Consider the following 23,157-nt stretch of genomic DNA (forward strand, 5'->3'; position numbering starts at 1 on the left):
GAGGGAAATGGTGGAGACAAAAATAGAAATAAAATACATAATTTTATTGAAAATTTATTGAACTAGCTAAGTGAACATGGAGCAGCAGAAAGCCCCAGGGAACTTGAGAGGACGTGAAAGTTGAAGAGAACGTGAAGATGAAGGAAGGTTACAGCTGAGCTAAGAAAGTCTTTCTGAACTTAGGAGTTAGTGAAACAAAGAATCAACTTTTGTCACCAGGGAAACACAGGGTTCAGATGTTATGTCCAATGATTTTCTAAGCAATAATACTACTTATTATATCGAATTAACTTCAAATTTGATACTCCGTTCCACTTAATATTTTCGTTCCTCATATTTAGAGCTGGTTTCTTTTCCTTCTGTTTCTACAAGGCTGAGAAAACACATCTTCTTCCAAAGTTGTTAAATTTTTTGTAAGATAAACAATGACTCAGCGCAGAGGTCAGAAAAGATCTCACTAATAATGTAATTTGAAAGGATTTTATTTTGAACCCGTGCCCTGCCAGCTACAAACACAAAATGGGACATTTGCCATATGTGCTATTTCAGCTGTGACTTTCATTCTTTTCCTCAGTTTAAGTGGAGGCAATTAGAGAAACACAAGTTAATGTTTTGTAAATATTTTAGCTCTGAGGCTTAGATTATTTTTCACTTTTAGCAGCTAATTTTATATGGCCATTCCTTCATTCATTCACACAAATTCATTTATTCGCTGAATATTTACCAAGCATCTGTTTCATGCCACACACTGCTCTAGGTGCTATAATATTAATCAGTGAGCAAAGTGCCCTAAGAATTAAGATAGTAAATGTGTGTATGTGTGTGTTGGGTGGGTACTTTGGATTGGTGATCTGAGAAGGTATCCTGAAAGATAACGTTTCAGATATAAACTGAGTGCTAATAGTCAGTCCTGCAAAGAGAGAGGGAAAGAGAATTCATGCAGAGGGAACAGCTAGGGCAAAGGCTGCAGTAACATACTTGACCTCTTCTAAGAACTGAAGGATTCCCAGGAGGCTGCAATCTTTGAGATTCAGTGAGAAAGTCAGTGGAAGTGGATGTGTAGAGCTTCACAGACTGAGTGTGGATTTCATTCTGAGTGCAATGGGAAGCTACAAAGTACTTTAAGCAAGGAAGTGACACCTGATTTACTTTAAGCTGTGCCACACCAGTGTCTGCAGGCACACAGCCGCACATGGCAGAGAAGCACATGAGCACAGGGCGGGCCCCAGGTTCAATGCCCCCAGTTGCCCACGTCCATGGTCTGTGAACTGCCTCTCCTAGACAACTGTTCAACACCAACTCCTCTCTCTGGGAACTTCCCACCTCCTTGGTGGTGGTGGTTTAGTCCCTAAGTCATGTCCAACCCTTGTGACCCCATGGACTGTAGCCTGCCAGGCTCCTCCATCTATGGGATTCTGGACAAGAATACTGGAGTGGGTTGCCATTTCCTTCTCCAGGGGATCTTCCCGACCCAGGAATTGAACCTAGGTCTCCTGCATTGCAGGAAGATTCTTTACCAACTGGGTTATGAGGGAAGCCCACCTCCTTCCTGCTGACAGCCTTGCTTCTGACTTCATGGACGCATGCATGCCCATTCACTCAGTTGTGTTGGACTCTTTTGTGACCCCATGGGCTGTAGCCCACAAGGCTCCTCTCTCCATGGAATTCTCCAGGCAAGAAAACTGGAGTGGGTTGTCATTTCCTCCTCCAGGGGATCTTCCTGACCCAGGGATTGAACCCAAGTCTCTTGTGTCTCCCGCATTGGCAGGCGGATTCTCTACCACTGAGCCACATGCGAAGCCTCTGCTTCTGACTTCACGGAAGCAGAAGAAATGAACACAATCAGAAAGGAAACTTCCCTAACCTTTCACGTCACCCATATCCCATCGTCTGTATCCAAATATAGTACCATCCCTCCAGGTTCTGAAAAGTGAAAGTGAAGTCGCTCAGTCGTGTCTGACTCTTTGCAACCCCATGGATTGCAGCCTCCCAGGCTCCTCCATCCATGGGATTTTCCAGGCAAGAATACTGGAGTGGGTTGCCATTTCCTTTCCCAGGTTCTACCTTTAACTCATTGCTATATGAAGGTGACCACTTCAAACCCTCTTCCCTTCCTTCCCCTTTCCAGAACATTCCCCAGCAGGACTCTCAGTCCACCCCATCCATATCTTCCCTCTCTCCTGGATCTTTTCTTCTCATCAGCAGAAAAATCTTATGTGATTCCCCCCTGCTCTCCCTTAAAAAAGAAGTCTTTTGGTCCCATTTTCCTCCTTAGGTTTTGCTCTGCTTTCATTTATTTTCATATTTTCTTTGCCATCATTTATAGCAAAGTTCTTCCAGAGTTGTCTCTATTCCCTGTGAGCAATTCCTCTCTTCCTAATTCTCTCATGAACCTGCTCTGGTGAGCAGACTTTTATGGCCACTACTCCACTGACATTGTTCCTTTTAACATCCAGGTTACTCCACATTGCTCAACCCAGTGGTCAGTTCTCAATCAGCATCTTAATGGCTGGCATAATGACCACTGCCAGCATGGACTGGGGTGAGCATGCCCTCCTTGCTTCACTGCCTTCAGGGACCAACCTCCCGGTTGTCTTCTACCACTCGCTTCTTCTCAGCATCCTTTGCTGGATCTGCCTCATGTTTCACTATCTTAAAGTTGGCATGCCCTGGGGCTTCATCCTCTGATCACCTGTCTATCCTTCCCTGGCTCATTGATCTTAAAGCCATGGCCTTTATACTATTCATATGCCACTGATGTCAACACTTATACCTCTAGCTTCAATATCTCTCCTGAATTCAAGTCTTGTCTATTCAACTCTTTGCCCTACACCTTTTTTCAAATGTCTAACAAATCTTTCAAACTGAGCATGATCTAAATTCAACCCTGATGTCCTCCAAACCTACTCCACTCACAGACATCCACCTCACTTGATGTCCACCTTATCCTTCTACTTGCTCTGGCCACAGATCTTTGAGTCTTTCCTCTCCTTCCCTCCACTCCATGTTCGATCTTTCAGAATATAGTGTTGGTTCTTATTTCAAAATACATCTAGAACCTGGCCATCTTCACTGTTCTTTCCCTGATCTGAGTCACCATGCCCTCTCCTGTGTTATTGCAGTAACCACCTGTGCATGCTCATTCACTTCAGTCATGTCCAACTCTCTGAGATGCTACGGGCTATAGCCCACCAGGCTCCTTGTCCATTGGGATTCTACAGGCAAGAATACTGGAATGGATTGCCATGCCCTCCTCCAGGGGATCTTCCCAACTCGGGGATCGAATCCACATCTACCTTCATCTCTTGAATTGCAGGCGGATTCTTTACCCACTGAGCCACCTGAGACCCACCTGACTCGTCCTGTTTTCAGACTCCATCCCCTCCAGTGTTTTCAGCACAGCAACCAGTGACCCCTTTAAATGTGATCAAGCCATTCCTTTGCTCAACTCTTCCAGCAGCTTTGATGGCCCATGTTGTTCAGTTGCTAAGTCACGTCTGACTCTTTGCGACCCCACGGACTGGAGCACACCCAGCCTCCCTGTGCCTTACCATCTCCCGGAGTCTGCTCAAGTTCACGTCCAGTGAATCAGTGATGCCATCCAACCATCTCGTTCTCTGTCATCCCCTTCTCCTCCTCCCTTCAATCTTTCCCAGCATCAGGGTCTTTTCAAATGAGTCAGCTCTTCGCATCAGGTGGCCAAAGTATTGGAGCTTCAGCTTCAACATCAGTCCTTCCAATGTGTATTCAGGCCCATACGGTTCTACATAGCCTACCACTCTTCCCCGCTTTCACTCTCACCAGCTGTAGGTCATTCTGCTGTATCCCAAACACACCAGGAATGCTCAAGACTCAGGGTCTCTGCCCTAGTTTTTGTATACTTAGTTCACTGTAGTTTCCCAGCACCTGGAATAATTTCTTTGCATATAATTGAAGCACATTATTGAAAATGAATGGATGAATGAATGAATTGGATATAGGAGTAAGGTAATGAAGTAGTGGGGCTTCTTCAGTGGCTCAGCGTTAAAAGAATCCACCTGCAATGCAGGAGATGTGGGTTCAATCCCTGGGTTGACCAGATCCCCTGGAGAGGGAAATGGCAACCCACTCCAGTATCCTTACCTGGGAAAACCCATGGACAGAGGACCCTGGCAGCTACAGTCCATGAAGTTGCAAAAGAGTTGGACATGACTGAGCAACTAAACCACAGCAATGAAACAGTCAGGATGATAACTAAATTTTTAGCTTGAGAAGATGCATGGATGGTAAAATGGGGGAGCCTGAAAGAGAACTTGGTTTCAGAGCTGGGAAGATTATAGAGATGTCCATTTGACATCAGATGGATGTGCATTCATCGGCAGCTGGATATGTAAGTATGAGATTCTGGAGACATGCAGAGTCTGGGTCAGATTTGGGAGTAAATGGTATGTAGGTTGTGGAACCAGATGAGGTCATCTAGTCGGAGAGCAGAGAAAAGAGAATGAGGTCCAGGACCAAGCCCTAGTTAATGCCAACATTTAGAGAACGAGCAGAGGAGAGTGAGTGTGGAAAGCGCCGAAAAGGAGCCAACAGGGGGCTGGAGAGGAGCCCGGAAAATATGGAATTACTGAAGCCAGGAGGAGTGCTGTGGGAAGGCGGCAGCAAATGATGCTGAATGCTGCTGAGTGGCCAAGTGCAGGGGGGCTGCTGACTGCGTGTTGTTGGGTACAGTTTCCATGGGGTTGGGAGGACAGAGGTGACTGAGAAGGCTTGAGCGTGGAAGTTTGTGAAGACGTCAGCTACAGTCCAGTTTTGCTGGGAATGGGAACAAACAGGACGATCATGGTCTCGACTGTCTTAACCCATCACTGCTCCTTTCACAAGCCTCCCACTCACCCTTGGACCACTCTGCATTTCAGCTCACTCTCTCAAACACCCACCAGGACTGGGAATCCACTTCATCACCCACTCCTTTCTCATGTTAGATTCCATGCACCAGCCCTCCGTTTACCTTATCCCCTCTCCCTTCATCGTTCAGGCAAATCTCAGCTCTGATTAAGTCTATTCTTAGCCTGTTTTTTTCCTGCATCGGAGGAACTACACATGGCTGGAGAAAATAGCCAACTGTGCTAGGTAAGTTCAGTTTTAAATTGCTGAACGTAAATCTCAAAGAGGTTTTCAGGAATGTCCTACCACAGTTGGTTTTCCTACTGTCCTAGATGGCGACCTCACACTCTGTCACCTGTCAAACCTCCAGCATTCCGTCCCACTTCCTCACCCCCTGCTGATGGTCTTGGCTTTTTAGTTCACACACACACACATACAAAAAAAAAAAAAAGAGAGAGAGAGAAAGAGAAATAAAGAGCCTACCTCATGCTCTATGCCATCTACTAAACTACCTATAGCTGTACCGTTTTCTGCACCTTGGTATAAAAACCAATTCTTTCATTTGTCTTGAGTATGTCATCAATCTCCCCCGTCTATGGGATTATCACTACACACACACACACACACACACACACACACTCACACACACACCCCTACAGTACTTCCCATCCTTAACAAAAGACCTCCCTAGACCTCAAATCCACACACACACACCTACAGTACTTCCCATCCTTAACGAAATACCTCCCTAGACCTCAAATCTCCAATTCCCCTCAAGTACCACCCACTCCTTGCCCCCACTGTTCAGTTACAGGGCATTTTATGTTTGTTGTCTCCACATCCTTCCCTCTCATTCTTTATTGAACTTACTCCGCTCAGGCTTGCTTTCCTGCTTTCTCACTCCCCATGACGTCTGTTACCAAACCCGTTATGTTGCCGTGTTATGTGACTCTAGCAGTATGTGTCCAGTTCTTCACGCTCCCTATCTTTAAATGCTTTTCCTTTTCCTTTTCTTCTAGAATATTGCATTTTCTTGGCTTTCCTCCCTCATCAGTAACTCCTTGGTCTCCTCTGTTTCCCCTTCTGTCCTTCCTTCCTTCCTCCCTCCAAATACCATAATGCCTAGGGCTCAATCCTTGATCTCCTTCTACACTCACTTCTTGGGTGTATTCCCCTGGCTTTATAAGCCATCCATAAATTGATGATTCACAAATGATTTTCTCTGGTCTCTGACCTTTTACCTAATTTTCCATTCCCAAATCTGTCTACTTGACATCTTCGGTTACAATGTCCATAGGCATCTCTAATTTAACACGACCTACACAGAACTCTGGATTCCCAGTACCACTGACCACCCTTCTCATCTTTCCTCCAAAGTCTTTTGCTTGGGGGAACCTCTGAGGCCAAGAGTGCTTCTGAGGCCAGAGGCTTAGGATTCATCCATGCTATTCCTTACACTGTCAGTCAGTCTTGTTAGCTGTGAACATACGAATATACACTTTCTACCAGTACTAGTCTAAATCCAAGCCACCGTCTTTTATCTGGACTGACCTCCAAACCAGTCCTCTTTCATCTTCCACCTTCTGCAGTCCATCCTCCATACAGCAGCTAGATGGATCTTTTTAAAATGTCATTCTTCAGCTCAAAATCCTACTACATTTCAAATGAAATTCATGCTTCTTACCTATGGCTGCTGCCTACCCCTCCAGCCTCACCTCTGTCATTCACGTACCCGCTATATTCTGGCCACACTGGACTTTCCGTAAATGATCCTTAGTTGCAGTCCTTCCCATGGTTTCCTCCTTAACTTCACTGCAGTTTCTGATCAAATGTCACCTCATCTTTGGAGACGCCAGCAGTATGATAAAGTCCTCCACGTCCCCACTACATCATTCTTTTCCACTTTCCTGGTTGACTGTTCTCATTAGCACTCCTACTAGTTGAAGTCACATGCTTATGTGGCTTGTCTCCTTTGTTAAGATGTAAGATCCTTGAAAGCAAGGTCTTTATCTACTCCAACCACACAACACCTGGAATGTTGTAGCCATTCAACAAACTGGATAAACCATAGACAGTATATTTAAGGAGAGAGAAAGGTTCAAAGGTGGTCTTTTTAAAAGTAGACATAAAATACTAGAGCATGTTTCTATGCTGATGGAAATAATCTTGTAGAAATGAATTTGTTAAAGCAGGAGCAAAAGAATAATGCAGAAAGCAGAATGTGTAGACACAAATATAGGCATATTGCTAACCAGTTTGAGAAAAGGGGGAAAAAAAATCAGAGGATCTGGGTTGTAATCTCCACTCATTCTATGTAAGACTACCCTTGGGATCCTTCCTTGCAGACAGGAATGCCATGGTTGTTCTGAGAAGACACCCCACCTTACCCTCTGCATGATTGATCAAAGGTTTGTGGTGCCTAGAATTTCGTGACACATGGAAACTTTGCAATAAACACTGGTCTTTTTTGCACAGCTAAAATATTAAAGCCCCAGGGTGATTTTAAAAAATGATAGCCTGCACATTTTTCCCCCCAAATACTGTAAATTAAGAATGACATTTTCATTAGTACCTCTTTCTCTTTCAGGAACTATGTGAAAAACAACATTTGCTTTATGAGTCATCACCGGGAGGAATTAGTGCCAAAACAGCTTCAAAAAAGCAACCCCCAAGAGCAGTTCTTGGAGTCTAAAAAGCTACGGGGTAAGGGACAGCCAAGGCAGCTTTCTTCAGAGATCTGATGGCCTCAAAACCCTTCAAGGGTTGATACAGAAAGAGAACAGTTAGGGTGTCTTCCTACCAATATGTATTAGCCACTCCCACGTTTTCTGTCCTGTCATGGAACTAGTTTAAAATGGATATCCTGAAATTATACCATCTTCACTCATTACCCCGCCCCCCAAAGGAACCATGAAAGGTGTTTGAGGAACAAGGTCCCAGGTGGTCTCTTTCTTACTCTGAGCAGGATACCAGGATAAAAATAATACCACCAGGTTCAGTATTTTCCACCTTCTTCACAGAGCATCCTTTGAAAGATGATGAACTAGTGATGAGAGCAACTTTTATCTTAAAGTTCGTTATGCACAGAGGCCTGTTATGGCTTTATTATTCAGACACATAAGCTGTCTGAACATAAGCTTATGGTTCTTTGCCTAACACACTCCCCACACTAGGTCTGGTGTAAAAAAGAACCAAGACACAATATGGACAATTGCACACATATTCTAGGTTAGGATAGGGTCCTAACTGGTTAGAACTTCAGTGATCATTTCTAATTATAGTTCAACAAGTATAAAGATTATCCATCTTATTTTATGAATCATGGACTACAATGTAATTCAAAATATTCTTTTATGAATTTGATGTTAGTATTACAAAGTATTAAAAAGAAGCAACTCTGCAATAGTTGAGAAAGATAAGCATTTTTTTATCCATTAAAAAAATATATGAGTAGAAAGGATACTTTCAAAATCGTGGGATCATATTTATTTAGTAGTAGTTGTTAGTAAAACATGAGAAAAGGAGTCAGTCATTAGGTTATTTATCCAAATCTGTTAAGTAGTTAGGTTTTGAGTTACTAAGTTAAGCTTACACATGTCTCTCTTTGTAAGGCTTTCATGATAACTTAGATCCATAGTTTCCTGCAGTTCTTCACATGCCTCAGGAATATCACTACCTCAGGTTACAGCCTATGGGCTATAAGTGATGCTGACTTTCAGATACTTGCAGACATAATAAATGACATCTAGACATGGGGACAATTCCCTCACTATGTTCTTTTCTATATGATGAAACAGAGATCACTGACTGTACCAGAAGCATGGGTTTTCACCCACACAGTAATGGACTGCTCTTTTCTGTACTGCACCAGTTGAATTTGAAGATGTGGGGAGGCATTTTACCAATACATTTTGGTACACTGGTAGAAAATCTACAATAAAAAATCTCAAACCATTTATGCAGTAATCCACTAAATGACTTAAACTATGGGAAACACACAAAATGTATTGAACAACCTAAGTTGAAAAAGAATACAAAAATATGATTACTCTGAAGAAAAGGGAATCCTCAGAGTCAAAAGCCCTTTTCATTTAGCCTGAAATTTTTGTATCGGCCCATAACAAATTGTCCCAGTTTGATATAAGGAAGTAAGATCTACTGCAGTCCTTTATAATGAAGTGCTCAGACTTCCATCTCTGTAAGCAACAGTCAAACTGTATTATCAGAAACTCAGGAGAATGACTAAAAGTCCTGGTGCTGAAAAACACTATCTACATTAAAATTGGCAGGGGAACATATGAAGAAAGATCTGCAATCTCCATTCTGCACAGTACATTTCTCATGCAAGTTAGAGCATGCATTGTTCATTTGTTCTGGAAGAAGGGAAAGTATGTTCTGTAGAGATAACTGATTGAAGAAATTTATTAAGAACCTTCAATGGAATTATATGCTGACATTAAAAAAGGTCAAGACAGGTAATTAATCAGTATGATTTTTTTTTTTCTTTGCCAAGCATCTCAGATTGTAAGATACTAACAAAATTGTTAAACTGTGCAAGTCCAAACACTGTGTATCCTTTAGCAATTTCATGGCTTAGCCATGCATTGTAAATGGGCAGGGAACTGTTTATAAACTTAGTAGGTTTATCATTAAGTGATTTCAACTTCAGTATCTTAAAAATTCCATTTTTCTTTTATTATTCAGAATCTATAATGAAACAATTCTATTTTCAAACTAATTTTTATCCAATACAACCCCAACTATAGCATTTTCACTTTCAAAAATAAAAAGGGGGAATACTTATAATTTTTATGTATATATTTACAGTTTTTATTTATAAAAAAATGTACAGCACTTGTGAAAAGCCAGAAGACATCAGACGCACTCATTTCTTACCAGCTTTAAGTATAGTGGGTCACACCCATGACACTTTGCCAGGCGACACATGAGCAGCAGCCCTGAAACCAGACCCAGTCAGATTGTCCTCCTTCCTCTTTTCTGAGAAAGCATTTTGATGAGCTACTGAGCTACCGAGTTTTCAAGTCACTCCAATACTGAAAAATCATACAACATTTGGATCTGCATCTTGGCTACATCATCATGTTCCCCCTGTCCCTCCCTCTCTATTTCTTTTTCTGTGAACACTGCAGAACAGGAGGTCACTTAATTACTGTTAATTAAGTTTAAGTGAAAACTCAAATTTTTCAAACAGTCTGCCCAGAACCTATAATTTTCATTGAATTTTATTCTGTATATATTTTATGAGGCTACCTACCCCACTGGATCTTAAAACGAAGCAAGTAAACACAAATGTAAAAAGTGAGAAAGAAGTCTGAAAATCACAATTAAGTCTCTCCCAAGAGAGAAAATATAAAAGTTAGCCCTTGCCTCCAACTTAGGAAGAGTGAGAGGAAGGGCAGGGGAAGGTATCAAGAAGACAAAGATAAACATAAAATAATATGCATTGTTCAGTACAGTTTTCAAGATTTTAGAACATGGTAGGGAAAATGTACTAGAATATAGAGGTTAAGGTGTTCCAATTTTTCACAAAGGTTCCAAAACATTTTGGAAAATCAAAGTTTTAGTGGAAGACTGTGTTGTATTATTATCTCTATTAATGTTAATTGAGAAAAGCTAATACAACTCTCCGCTCAGTTTTATTTCTAGGTAAAATCATTGTCAGTTAATACTCAATTGGTCGAGCACCACTGCAGCTTTGATACTGTATTACCATTCCTGGGCTCATGGGTGAGCCAGTCACTGGTTCACAAATGCGTATTTACTGTCAACTTTAAAGGTGCAATCCCATGTACTGAATAGTCACTCTTTAGCTTCATTCAATAAGACACAGAAAGGGGAAAGACTTATCTTGCAAAATGGCTTTCAAGTTCAAGTTGAATGGTAGTATTAATATAGTCACACTGGGGCACTTCTTGTTAAAACAGCACAATGTTTCAACTTCTGACAAGACTCTTAATATACAGCCTTGAGTATCAATCTCAGATTATTCTTTTCCTATAACCAAAGTTGAGTCCAGAATAACAAAGGTACATATGAGGTACAACCCATCACAGCTTTTCTCATATTTATCTTGTAGGTAATAAGAGGTTTCTTTTTTTAAAACTACAACTCTGCAACTTTTAAAAGATGGTTAACATTTTCTATCATGTTAAATTAGCAACATAAAACATTATGCTTAATCTATAAAGTTCTACTCTGCTTCCCTACAATTTATATACATGTTTTCATTTCTAATCTTCAAGAAAAAAAAAAAATTCCTACTTGATATTTGGTAACAGAGCATTAAAAGATACTATTCACATGTGGCATATGTATATTTACAAAATACACTTCAAAACGAAGCTGACACACTTTAGCAAAAGTCTAAGCTTGCATAGATCAAAAAAAAGAATTATGAATACAATTTTTGTTAAAATAGAAAAATGGGGAATAAAAGTTATAGAATGGATATGAAGAGAGATCTTTTCCAAACTTTTATTTGTGCACATTCAATTGAAAAAGATAACTTTTACAGGTTCTTTGGTGCCCATATTCAGCATACAAAAATGTAAAAGACTATTCACAAATAAAACACATTAGCTCAAACTGGAAAAAAAATAATGACAAAAACAAAACAATCTGCGCTAGTGCACACGGAGACAGCTCTGCTCGTGGGGACATGAAAATTACTGCGAAAATAAATAGAAATGTCCTTTTGTAAAAGCAGCAACGTCATGTCTTGTAAACTTCCTTTTTATATTACAGCAAGGTTTGAAATAAAACCCAAAGGGCCTGGAGCTTACACTGTAGCCGTGAAAGAATAAAAGAGTCTATTTCCTCAGTTACTGTTGGTCCGGTTTTCCTTGTGAGTCCAATGTGCAGCAGGTTTTAAAAGGTGCTCAGTTAAGGATTCTAACCAATTAAGTGGTGGATTATAAAATCTCTTTCCTGCTTTCAAACACAAATGGGTAAATCTGTTCCACAGCAGTAGCAACAGCCTTTACATTGGGTCCTGCAACAACACAATGGAGGAAGAGGTGAGGAGAGGCAGAAGAAAATGAGGAAAGCTCATTCCCCAGAATTATAAAGAACTGAGTACTTTACTAGAGTATCAGGTTGTTCTTTTAAAAATCTACACTTATACACACAGTCATAGTAAGAACCAAGAAATACAATTTTTTATGAACAATGAAAGGCAATCAAACACAAAATGATGTTATTCATCTTGGTTTGGGCACCATTGTGAAAAGGAAGTATATTAAAACACACACACACAATCATGAGGAAAATACAAAGTGCTAAAACATGCTCATTAAAGGAAGGACTAACAATCGCAACTAGACAGCTATTAATCTATGATCCTTTTGGTCACTGCAGCCTGGCTTCTGGTTAGCTACGACTGAAGCTCATCACAGGAGTATAGAGGAACCCAGCAGAAGTAAACAAGCCCGCCACCAGAGTTGGGAAACCCGGGGCTGTTATAAACGGCACGGTCCCAACATCCCCACGGATTTACCACTATCTGGGATCCACAGCTTTATTACTCATCTGGTCATTCACCCTTACAGCTTACTTCCCTGGTGGCTCAGTGGAAAAGAATCTGCCTGCCAAAGCAGGAGACGCCAGTTTGATTCCTGAACTGGGAAGATCCCCTGGAGAAGGAAATGGCAACCCACTTCAGTATTCTTGTCTGGGAAATCCCATGGACAGAAGAGCCTGGCAGTTCATGGGGTTGCAAAGAGTCAAACATGACTTAGTGACCGAATAATAACTGCCAATTAAAAACAAAAAAGCACCAGGGGACGAGGTGATGCAATATATTTATTAATCCCATACAATGCTAAGAATAAAATATGTAAGCTTTCATCTAAATAGCTAAAAAATATATAGAAAAGAACAATGAAAAATATTTTCATAAAACCTATTTTGAATAAATACATAAATATGTGTTTTTTTCCCCAACATTTACACTTACTTTTTGAAAGATCCTAAAAACGTACATATGTATCCACTGGGAACCCTTTTCTGACTCACCTCAGTCCCTCCAGAGAATAGAGCTCTGCCCATCGGGACCACTCTGAATGTGTCCACTGAACTAACAGTTCAGAGGGTATTCCAGATGTTAACATATAACGCATACTAGGTAACCAGGTCAATGGTCTTCAGTTTGCCGTTGTGTTAATTTTCTATTAACTTAATGTATGTATTTTACATAAGCATTATTTTATTCCATACTTCTTGTTTAGTCATTAAGTCGTGTCCGACTTTTTTGCAACCCCATGGACTATAGCCCACCAGGCTCTTCAGTCCATGGGATTTCCCAGGTAACAATACTGGAGTGGGTTGCCATGTCCTTCTCCAGGGGATCGTCCCAACCCAGGGATCAAACCGAGTCTCCTGCTTGGCAGGCAGATTCTTTACCACTAAGCCAAATTCCATAATTAGCACGGACTTAATATATTTTAGAGCCTCTGTGAGGTCTGAGCTCCAAAGTGTAGAAACCTAAAGAAGGAAAGAAACAGACTTGCTCCCCAGCACTCCATTTTTTAAGATTCAGGCATGATCCTGGCAAGAGCCTTTAAAAGTCTCCAAGGAAGATGTGAAAACCCATGGATGAATCAAAACTAAAGCTTTTCTATTGAAGGTTTATAGGTGTATTTTCCTTTAAGGATTAATGGAATAATAAGAAAATTCAAAGACCCAAAGAAGTTTTCCTTAATTTTGCCAAAGGTTGAGCCTGACTTCCAAGTAATGTCTATGAACAATTTATAACCACAATACCATTTAAAAAAATCACTCTGAATGCTAAATGCTACCCTTTGACATCTATGCCTAGTCTTCTGAAATCACCTCTTCCAAATAATTAAAAAGACTCAAAAGATGTAACAAAATATACATTACAAATAGATACCAATTATATTTGAATGTTTTGCTCATGTAAAAAACCTCTATGAAGTTCACAAAATAGGCTCCTCTTGAGTATTTTAGGTGCAAGACATCATAAACTTAAAAACAACGAATGAAAACATATACTAGAGTATTCTTAATTCCAAACTGAAAACCCAAATGCTCTTGGGACAATATATTCACACACTGGGTACTAAACAGCAATAAGAACGATTGATGCACAACTATGTGGAATACAGATGAATCTACCACGGTAATGATGAAGATAAAGAAGACAGACACAAAACTGTATACACAGATTTCAAAATAGTATATAAAAGCAGGTTAAACTCATCTACTATGTTTGCCAACAAAAGTCCACAGAGTCAAAGCTATGGTTTTTCCAGTAGTCCTGTACAGATGTGAGAGTTGGATCATATGGAAGGCTGAGTGCTGAAGAACTGATGCTTTTGAACTGTGGGGCTGGAGAAGACTCCTGAGAGTCCCCTGGACAGCAAGGAGATCAAACCAGGCAATCCTAAATGAAATCAATCCTGAATACTAATTGGAAGGACTGACGCTGAAACTGAAGCTCCAATACTTTGGTCATCTGATGTGAAGAACAGGCTCATTGGAAAAGACTCTGATGCTGGGAAAGACTGAAGACAGGAAAAGAAGGGGGCAACAGAGGATGGGATGGTTGGACAGCATCACTGGCTCAATGGACATGAGTTTGAGCAAACTCTGGGAAATAGTGAAGAACAGGGAAGCCTGGTATGCTACAGTCCATGGGGTTGCAAAGAGACGGACATAACTTAGTAGCTGAACAACAACTGTGTTAAAAAATGAGGAGACTGGCTCTCTGAGGAGGGCAGAAGAGAAAAAGCAGACTTTATCTCCATTTTGGTATTAACACCTCCTTATCTCATTCAATTCATAATTGACAAGCTTGGTTTCAATATCATAAAATACCTGTTACTGTGATACTTCCTGTTGAAAAAATCTGTAATGTAGCTCTTAGCGATTTTATCCGATAGCACACAGCAGGATGAAGTTCAGGTTCATAACTATACCAAAAAAGCCACAATTAATATAAATATTATAGACTCACAAGTAATTTCAAATTTGGTAAGTTATGTTGATTCTTCGAAGACCTACCTGGCATGAGGTCTATTGTTCTTTGTGAATTCTGGCAAACGGATTTCAAATGGCATGTTACACACTGCCAAAACGTTAACAACCTTAAAATCTGTGAATATTACCTTTGGGAGAGAAGTGAAACCAATGAATTATTTTGAAACAAACAAAAAAACCTTACTCATCGTGGCAATCTTAATTTTAAATCTTAAATTTTAATCCTTAAAAATAAGAGCAAACAAGATAAACAGAAACATTTAAAGCATGATTTAGTATTTTAAGTTACCAGAGACTCCTTAATGCTGTAATTAAGCGGGAGGGGGGGGAGCCAAAAACTTTATTAAAAAATAAACAAAGCCTGAGATCATTGCATGAATAAAATAGTACATCTGAGTCTTCTGAATTTTAAGATTGTACTTTAAACAGGATATTTAATCTAGCAGTATAAGACGGAGAACAGTGAGGAAACATTAAAGCAGATTCCTCCAAAAAGAGTCAAAATGGAAAAGCTGTTATTTCAAACTCAAAAAGCAGTGGACACTGAGCTCCAAAGGCCAGACTTTTTCTTTCATGCAGTAAGGTAAAATGATGTTTCTGCGAATTCAGTTAGATGTTTGCTCATTTGGGGGGACAGAATGAGGAACAGAGAGACAAAATTGTGTCTTTAACTCACTGGGATTTCTCTCAACATCTCTAATGTAATGCTAAGAAAAGAAGCTCCAAGGCTGAAAATAATGTCCTCTCAAAATTAATAACTTTAGCCACTTCTACCAATATTTTAATGGTTTTACCTTGTTATCTTTTCAACTGTTCTTAGTAAAACCGCGAATCTGGATGAACTAACTCTCCTCCACCTCGGCAGAGGCACGAGGCAGTGAGAGGACGTCAGGAGGCGTGCCCAGCGGCCTGCCATCAGTCACGGCTGTCTACCGCGCGGCTGGCCGGCCCCAGCACCCCACACCCCCGCGCCTCGGTGCCTGCCCAGCACCTTCCAGCTCAGGGGAGACCGCTGTCCTCAGAGAGACTTGGCCCCCATCCTCCCACCCAAATCCCAAACTGCCTAGGCCCATCTCTTCAGGAACAACAGCCCTCCTTTTTCTTTTGTTTACTCATCATTTCTAAGTGAGCCAGAGTCCAGGATACATATTCATTTTATTCAGAGTTAGGCCTCTAGAAACTGTAAGGCTGACCTGCTAGAGACGGTCACCTTACGAGGCTGAGAGCCTGCAACCAGCGTGTGTGTGTCAGCAGGGCCCGACGGCTCTCGCTCATCATCCTCACACGGCATTCCTGCGATGATCAAACACAGATTGTGTGTGTGTGCATGTGTGTGTGAGAGTGTGAGAGAGAGAGAAGTGACAAATGTAAGGAGTTGAAAGTGGTTACTCCATAAGGAAACAAGTCTCCATGGGAAAGAAATCTGTGAAAAAGCCAGGATCCCATAGAAACATCCATGTGGGCAAAGTCTGCCACTACATTTTTGAGCTGAAGGACAGAATTATACAACTTAGAAAAAGGTCAATCATAAGAGGAGTTTGAGGGGACTTCTTCAAACCATTAAAATTTATATATATATATTAAATTTACAGAAATAAATTTTTGGGTATCTGTAGCTTGGATAGCTTTTGAAAACGTTACCTGAAATCCTAGTTTCTGGAGACTACGGGCTAAACGTCTGGCACCAAATTTAGCTTCTTCTTCACTATGGTTTCAAAGAAAGAAAAAGATTATCAGTTACACAGGAAATAAATTTTACTGAGGAACACAACAAACTGTACATGCGATTTTGTTTTCAAGTCCGGAAAAATGTCTTTCCCATGAGGGGAAAATTAAAAATAAAAACCCAAGTAACATTTACCTCGTTGCTCCAGTGCAAATAATTTTTCCTGAGGACCAAATTGTAGCTGTAATCCTAGGCTTTCTAAGCTTCATTAATACTTTCTGCAAAAGAAAAGAAAACCAAAAACCCAACAGCTTGGTTAATTTCCACACATGGTTCTACTCTATGTGGACATTTTATGTTTAAATACTACTTCAAGCTTACCCAAGACTGAAATAACTGTTCTCCAAACCACCCATTCTGAAATGAAGAACAGCACTGAACATAAAGAACTTATTAATTCAAAAGGACATTTAATTAATAAAAAATTCAAGGCCTGTATATATCTCTCACTTTATACTTGAAATAATGTACTACAAGTACACATTCCGACTTCTCCCTCTGCTCACATAACTGGAATTTGCAATATGCATGGATCCTCAAACATGCCAAACCGTGCATGCCTTAGGAACTTGGCATAGCTGTTCCTTTCATCCAGTATTCTCCTCCTTCAGGCCTCTCACCAGATGTCACCTCTACAGAGAGACCTTCCCTGACCATATTCACCAAAACCCCTATCCCTGCACCCCTCTGTGACTTCCAGCCCGGCTCTTCTCTGCTTCATGGTGCTCATTACTTTCTTCTGTGTCTTACAGCTGATATGCCTATTACATACTCATGACTGATGTGCAAATCTTGAACACAGGAGGAAGTTTGGAGCTGGAGATGTAATTTTAGATTCCTTAGAAATGAAGGCACTTAAAGCTATGGATTTGGATTAAATTATCTACAGTGTGAGTGTAAAGAGGTCAAGGACTAAGGTCCAAGATAACATGTGAATTTAAATTTTCATTGCAACTCTTCATTTGTGGCAATATTTAATAAATGGCCATAATATATAAAAGAGCTAAATGTTTTACTGAATATGTAACAGAAAAAGGAACTGGACATTTCTTCTTAAAGCTCTTGTTACATTCTGAGCTCCTCTCTTTCTCTGTCATATGTTGTAATATTAAATTAGAAAGCTAGTAAACCTGGAGAGACCCAAATTATCACAGGCTCAAAATAAAATTTGAGCTAAAATATATTATAAAATTTCTTACCTAAGTGGCTGAGAAACAGAACTTTTTCTTCATTTAGTTGTCTTTCTCTACCAGCTTGTCCATCAACTCAAGATGTTAACCTTCCCAGGAATAATAACTTGTCTGCCATATGGCATGCTCAAGTTTCAATGCAGCATTAAGCCTGCCCCTCTCTTTTTAGCAGATTATTTACTTCTTTTTAAAAGTGAAGATGGCATTACTGATGAACATGAAAATCTTTAATTGTGACTCACTGAAATTTTTAATTGGATTTAATTCATCTGTACTTCATTTCTAGCCTGAAGAACTAATGCAAATTTACCAAGATACACTGGCATCTAATTTTTAGAGCTTCAGCAGAGCCTTCATACCCATTCTCAATTTTTATAGTAAATGTATAAGGTACTGTGCTCATTCTTTACTTAGTATGTCATTCACAGCACTATGAAATTAGGCTATGTAGCACACGTAACAAAAATCAGGTACTTACTCCAACATCACGCTTATAAATTACGTTTGCTCCCTCTAAAGCAATCTTCCTTAAGTTCAAATGGCATCTTGTTCTAAAAACACAGACTACATTTGTAATTAGAATGTCCAATGCAACATCACTGTCTGCATCCATTGGGGTAGTTTAAAAACTTGGCTTCCCACCACGAAGATTACATCCTGAGAAATAAAAACAAATAATTAAATAATTAACCTCAAATGTTCTGTTACTATTTTGGTCACAAGGAATCTTGAAAACTAAAATGCAAGAAGTAGATCTCTATTTTTTATTTTTCAAATGTTATTCAAATCATGTCCTTTCTTTTCTCCATGAAAACCATCACTTTTTAAAACATAATGTGTCATAGAAAGTCTTTGAAAATCTGAATCTAACTTTCACTCCTTAAAACCAATCAGGACCTTTTACATGCCAGCAACTCGCCAGACTTAACTCCTGCAACTCGCCTTTGCAGCCACCACTTCCCAGGGGTGCCATGGCCATGGTGATTCTCCACACACACCATGTTCAAGGGCTGGACTCTCTGTGGTCCCAATGTCCAACCATTAATGGTACTAAAACCCACCTCATACAACGTGAAAGGGCTATGTAAAGAATGACCTGCTTTTTCTCTATTCCGGTAGGGCCACTGACTTTCTTAAGTTTTAAGACACAGCAATATTAATAGTAACATTTATCAACAGACTTTCCTCATTTACTAGTCATTCATTCATTAGTCACTTACTGAAGACCTCTACACACGGAGGAGACTGGAGAAAACAGAAATAAGGCAAGATCTTCTGTCCTGAGGGAACTCACCAGCCTGTGTATGTGCAGGGAAGCTCTAACAAACAGCTGCTTAGCACAATGCCATTTTTACCAAGATCCCAATCTACAGAATGCATATCTTTTCAAAAGAATGACAGAAAATATTTCTAAAATAAACAAAAATGAGCCCTAGTTTTTACCAAGTACACGATCTACGTCCAGCTAAAATATTTTCTTTCTGAGTATTCACATCTTAAAAAATAAGTAATGGTAATTCAGTTGACCTACCCCACGAAGAGAAAAATCAGAAAATGGTAACAATGCTACTATAATTATCTTTATAATTCCTTGAAGCACAATATGAAAAAGAACTAGTATTCTTTATAAGGATTCAAATTATTATAAGACTAAAAAATGAAGCCAAGAGTCCAAAAAAAAACAAAATTCTACCTTGTTTTCCTGCCTGTTAAGTTTCTGGTAGGACACAATGAGAAGTCAGGTGGAGACTTTTAGCACCTCTGTAGGATCATACAGCATTGAACTCTGTGTATCATCTGAACCTCAACTTCATTCTAACTTCATTCTATTTTCTTCCTTATATTTAGTTCAATCTACCTTTTTTTTTTTTTTCCTGTTCTTTGTGCTTGAGCAACCTCAAATGATTCCTGGGTACAAGAAGCGGGGACAGGGGTGACAGTGATGTCTGAGGGATAGATATATAGGTAGACAGATTAATAAACAGAGGACAGAAGCAGTTATCAGCGGTGATCTTTAAGTGCACACTCAACATTCGACTCACCACCGACTATTCTGAGGACTCAGGCCAATTATACAATCTATCTGTCTTGATTTTCTCACCTATGACATGAAATGGACAGTGCCTAACAAATAGTGCCATGGGAATGACATAAAAAGTATGAAAAGTACTTAACACATATACTTGGAAAATAGTAACACAAAAATTAACAGTGATTAGGGGTAAAAGTTTAAGTCCAAGTCCACAGGTAGAGCAGAGATTTCTTAGCATCACTTTCCATGATTATATCATAACCCAGACATTGTTCCACTTGCTACGAGACCTTGGAAATAACTGTGAGGCAGAGGCTCCTGACTGCTCACTCCAACACCCATTCACCCCTCCTTCACAATGAACAGAACCCAGATGTCTAGTTGGATACACTGTGGCAGGAAAAAAAAATCTATACATTTTAGCCTCCCTGGCAACAGACATTCCCCAAGAGGACAGAGGCTCTGTACTGTCACAGAAATGTAAAACAATATGGCTTCATGACTTTTGAGAAGTCTGCTCAGAGGGACCGAATGAGCCAGAAGACTCTTTCGCCTTTCTGCTCTTCATTCTTGCTGGATGGAGTCTAGATATGAGAGCTGGAGCTCAAGAAGCCGTTGAGGATCGTGAGATGGGTGTGGAAGAAGAGTGAGACAGAAGAAGCCTGTGACCCTGATACTGCGAAACTCCTGATCACCCCCATCACCTTCTAATTCTAGACTTTATGAACGTGAGGGAAAAATCAATTTCTATTTTAAGCCCTCCTGTGGACTTTAGCTATATGCAGCCAGATCTAATCCTGACTGATACACATCCCATGATAAGAGGCCACAAAAAGCATGACTGAAAAGAGAAATTACATATGAAGGAACTATGTTGAATTTACTGCCTCACACAGACTTTTTACATCAAACAGGCTAAAACAAATGATTCAGATCTCCTACGCTGAGTATTAACTGCTGAACTGTCTTGAAAGACTACAAGGATAACATACAAGGAAAAAATAAGAAAGAAGGGGGAAAGCAAACTTTGAGAATGCAAAGAAGCCTTGAAATTAATTAAAATTTGATGATTGTTTCCATACATCAGCAACTTAAAATCTAAAAATGAAGTCATGGGCATAGATAAGTTAGGAAGTATTCATATTTCAGATGAGCAACCTAGCAAACAGTCTCAGAAGATATATCATTGATTTAAGAGGTTTTAAATCAAGAGTAAAATATGACAAAGTCATTACTAAGGAAAACAAAGAGGCAGGCATGCTATATGAAAACCCCAGATTTTTAAAGCAGTACTAAAAAAGAGACCCATTTGCAAACAGTTTATCTACCTTGTAAAACAAGAGTAGTACTGAGTATTAAAAAGATTCACTTCTTACAGCTAAGCACTTCATATCACTTAAGTAGGATAATTCAAATGGCAATTCAGTGAAAGAGATGAATCTCAGTTTCTACAGAGTACCTGACAGCCTATCATAGTCCTTGCAATTCTGAGTGAAGCTAAGTCATTTATCAGTGCGTGAAAAATTATGAGTAAACTTAACTCTCAGCATTAAAGAGGAATGAATTGATTACCTCTAAAATTAGTTCAAAAGGCTCACATTATTCCTAAAACATACACATAACTTTTTTTTATTAATTAATATAAATCACTGCAGATGGTGACTGCAGCCATGAAATTAAGATGCTTGCTCCTTGGAAGAAAAGCTATGACCAACCTAGACAGCACAGACATCAACAGCAGAGACATCACTTTGCCTACAAAGATCTATATAGTCAAAGCTATGGTTTTTCCAGTAGTCATGTATGGATGTGAGAGTTGGACTGTAAAGAAAGCTGAGCACTGAAGAATTGATGCTTTTGAACTGTGGTGTTGGAGAAGACTCTTGAGAGTCCCTTGGACTGCAAGGAGATCCAACCAGTCCATCCTAAAAGAAATCAGTCCTGAATGTTCATTGGAAGGACTGATGTTGAAGCTGAAACTCCAATACTTTGGCCACCTGAAGTGAAGAACTGACTCACTGGAAAAGACCCTGATGCTGGGAAAGACTGAAGGCAGGAGGAGAAGGGGATGACAGAAGATGAGATGGTTGGATGGCATCACTGACTCAGACATGAGTGTGAGCAAGCTTGAAGAATTGGTGATGGACAGGGAAGCCTGGTGTGCTGTAGTCCATGGGGTTGCAAAGAGTTGGACATGACTGAGCAACTGAACTGAACTGAATTTACTTTTTAATTGAAGGATAATTGCTTTACAGAATTTTGTTGTTTTCTGTCAAACCTCAGCAGCCATAGACATGCATATGTCCTCTTGCTCTTGAACCTCCCTCCCATTTCTCTCCCCACCCCACCCCTCTAGATATACAGCCCCTGTCTTGAGTTCTGGGAGACATATGGCAAATCCCCATTGGCTATCTACTTTACATATTACAATGTAAGTTTCTATGTTACTCTCCCCATACATCTCACCCTCTCCTCCGCTCTCCCCAGGAACACTGAGGTCACGTGTCTCTCAATTCTGGTTCCCTTAGGTGTGGGATTGCTGGGTCACGCGGTGGCAGGGTGGGGGGCGCTGAGCGCAGCACAGCATGCACTTCTGAAGGAGGGTGGCATCATCTCCACTACCTCCACCATGGTTTGCCCTCGGGCCAAACAACAGGGAGGGAACACTGCCTCCCTCATCAACAGAAAACTGGATTAAAGATTTACTGAGCATGGCCCTGCCCATCAGAACAAGACCCAGTTTCCCCCTGTCAGTCTCCCATCAGGAAGCTTCCATAAGCCTCTTTATCCATCAGAAGGCAGACAGAATGAAAATCACAATCACAGAAAACTAATCAAACTGATCACATGGACCACAGGCTTGTCTAATTCAATGAAACCATGAGCCATGCCACGTAGGGCCACCCAAAATGGATGGGTCACACTGGAGAGTTTTGACAAAATGTGATCCACTGGAGAAGGGAATGACAAACCACTTCAGTATTCTTGCTTTGAGAACCCCATGAACACTATGAAAAGGCAAAAAGACAGGACACTGAGAGATGAACTCCCCAAGGTTGGTAGGTGCCCAGTATGCTACTAGAGAACAGTGGAGAAATAACTGCAGAAAGAATGAAGAGATGGAGCTAAAGCAAAAACACCACCCCGTTGTGGATGTCACTGGTGATGGAAGTAAAGTCCAATGCTGCAAAGACTATTGCATAGGGACCTGGAATGTTAGGTCCGTGAATCAAGACAAATTGGAAGTGGTCAAACAGGAGATGGCAAGAGTGAACATTGACATTTTAGGAATCAGTGAACTAAAATGGACTGGAAAGGGTGAA

At 40.3% G+C, this 23,157-nt stretch overlaps 2 protein-coding genes across 6 annotated transcripts in view; one reads left to right on the forward strand and one right to left on the reverse strand.

The window, feature by feature from the left end:
- Positions 1-16,530, forward strand: part of SLC2A12 (solute carrier family 2 member 12) — an 82,236-nt gene extending 65,706 nt beyond the window's left edge. The window contains exons 5-6 of one of the 2 annotated variants that reach the window (XM_070461583.1): positions 7,454-7,569; positions 15,707-16,530. In XM_070461583.1, coding sequence (XP_070317684.1) covers positions 7,454-7,569; positions 15,707-15,732 — 142 coding nt within the window. In that variant the 3' untranslated portion in view covers positions 15,733-16,530. Of the gene's footprint in view, positions 1-7,453; positions 8,823-15,706 lie in introns of those variants that run through there. The other variant, XM_070461582.1, reaches the window with a different exon arrangement.
- The window catches only part of TBPL1 (TATA-box binding protein like 1), a 36,711-nt gene continuing 24,901 nt past the window's right edge, over positions 11,348-23,157 (reverse strand). For 3 of the 4 annotated variants that reach the window (XM_070461586.1, XM_070461587.1, XM_070461585.1), the window contains exons 2-7: positions 18,281-18,459; positions 16,748-16,830; positions 16,528-16,591; positions 14,911-15,014; positions 14,725-14,819; positions 11,348-11,878 (exon numbers count right to left, since the gene is read on the reverse strand). In XM_070461586.1, coding sequence (XP_070317687.1) covers positions 11,799-11,878; positions 14,725-14,819; positions 14,911-15,014; positions 16,528-16,591; positions 16,748-16,830; positions 18,281-18,415 — 561 coding nt within the window. In that variant the 5' untranslated portion in view covers positions 18,416-18,459 and the 3' untranslated portion in view covers positions 11,348-11,798. The remainder of the gene's footprint in view (positions 11,879-14,724; positions 14,820-14,910; positions 15,015-16,527; positions 16,592-16,747; positions 16,831-18,280; positions 18,460-23,157) is intronic. The other variant, XM_070461584.1, reaches the window with a different exon arrangement.

Source organism: Odocoileus virginianus, chromosome 34, assembly GCF_023699985.2.
Source record: "Odocoileus virginianus isolate 20LAN1187 ecotype Illinois chromosome 34, Ovbor_1.2, whole genome shotgun sequence".
Lineage (NCBI taxonomy): Eukaryota > Metazoa > Chordata > Mammalia > Artiodactyla > Cervidae > Odocoileus > Odocoileus virginianus.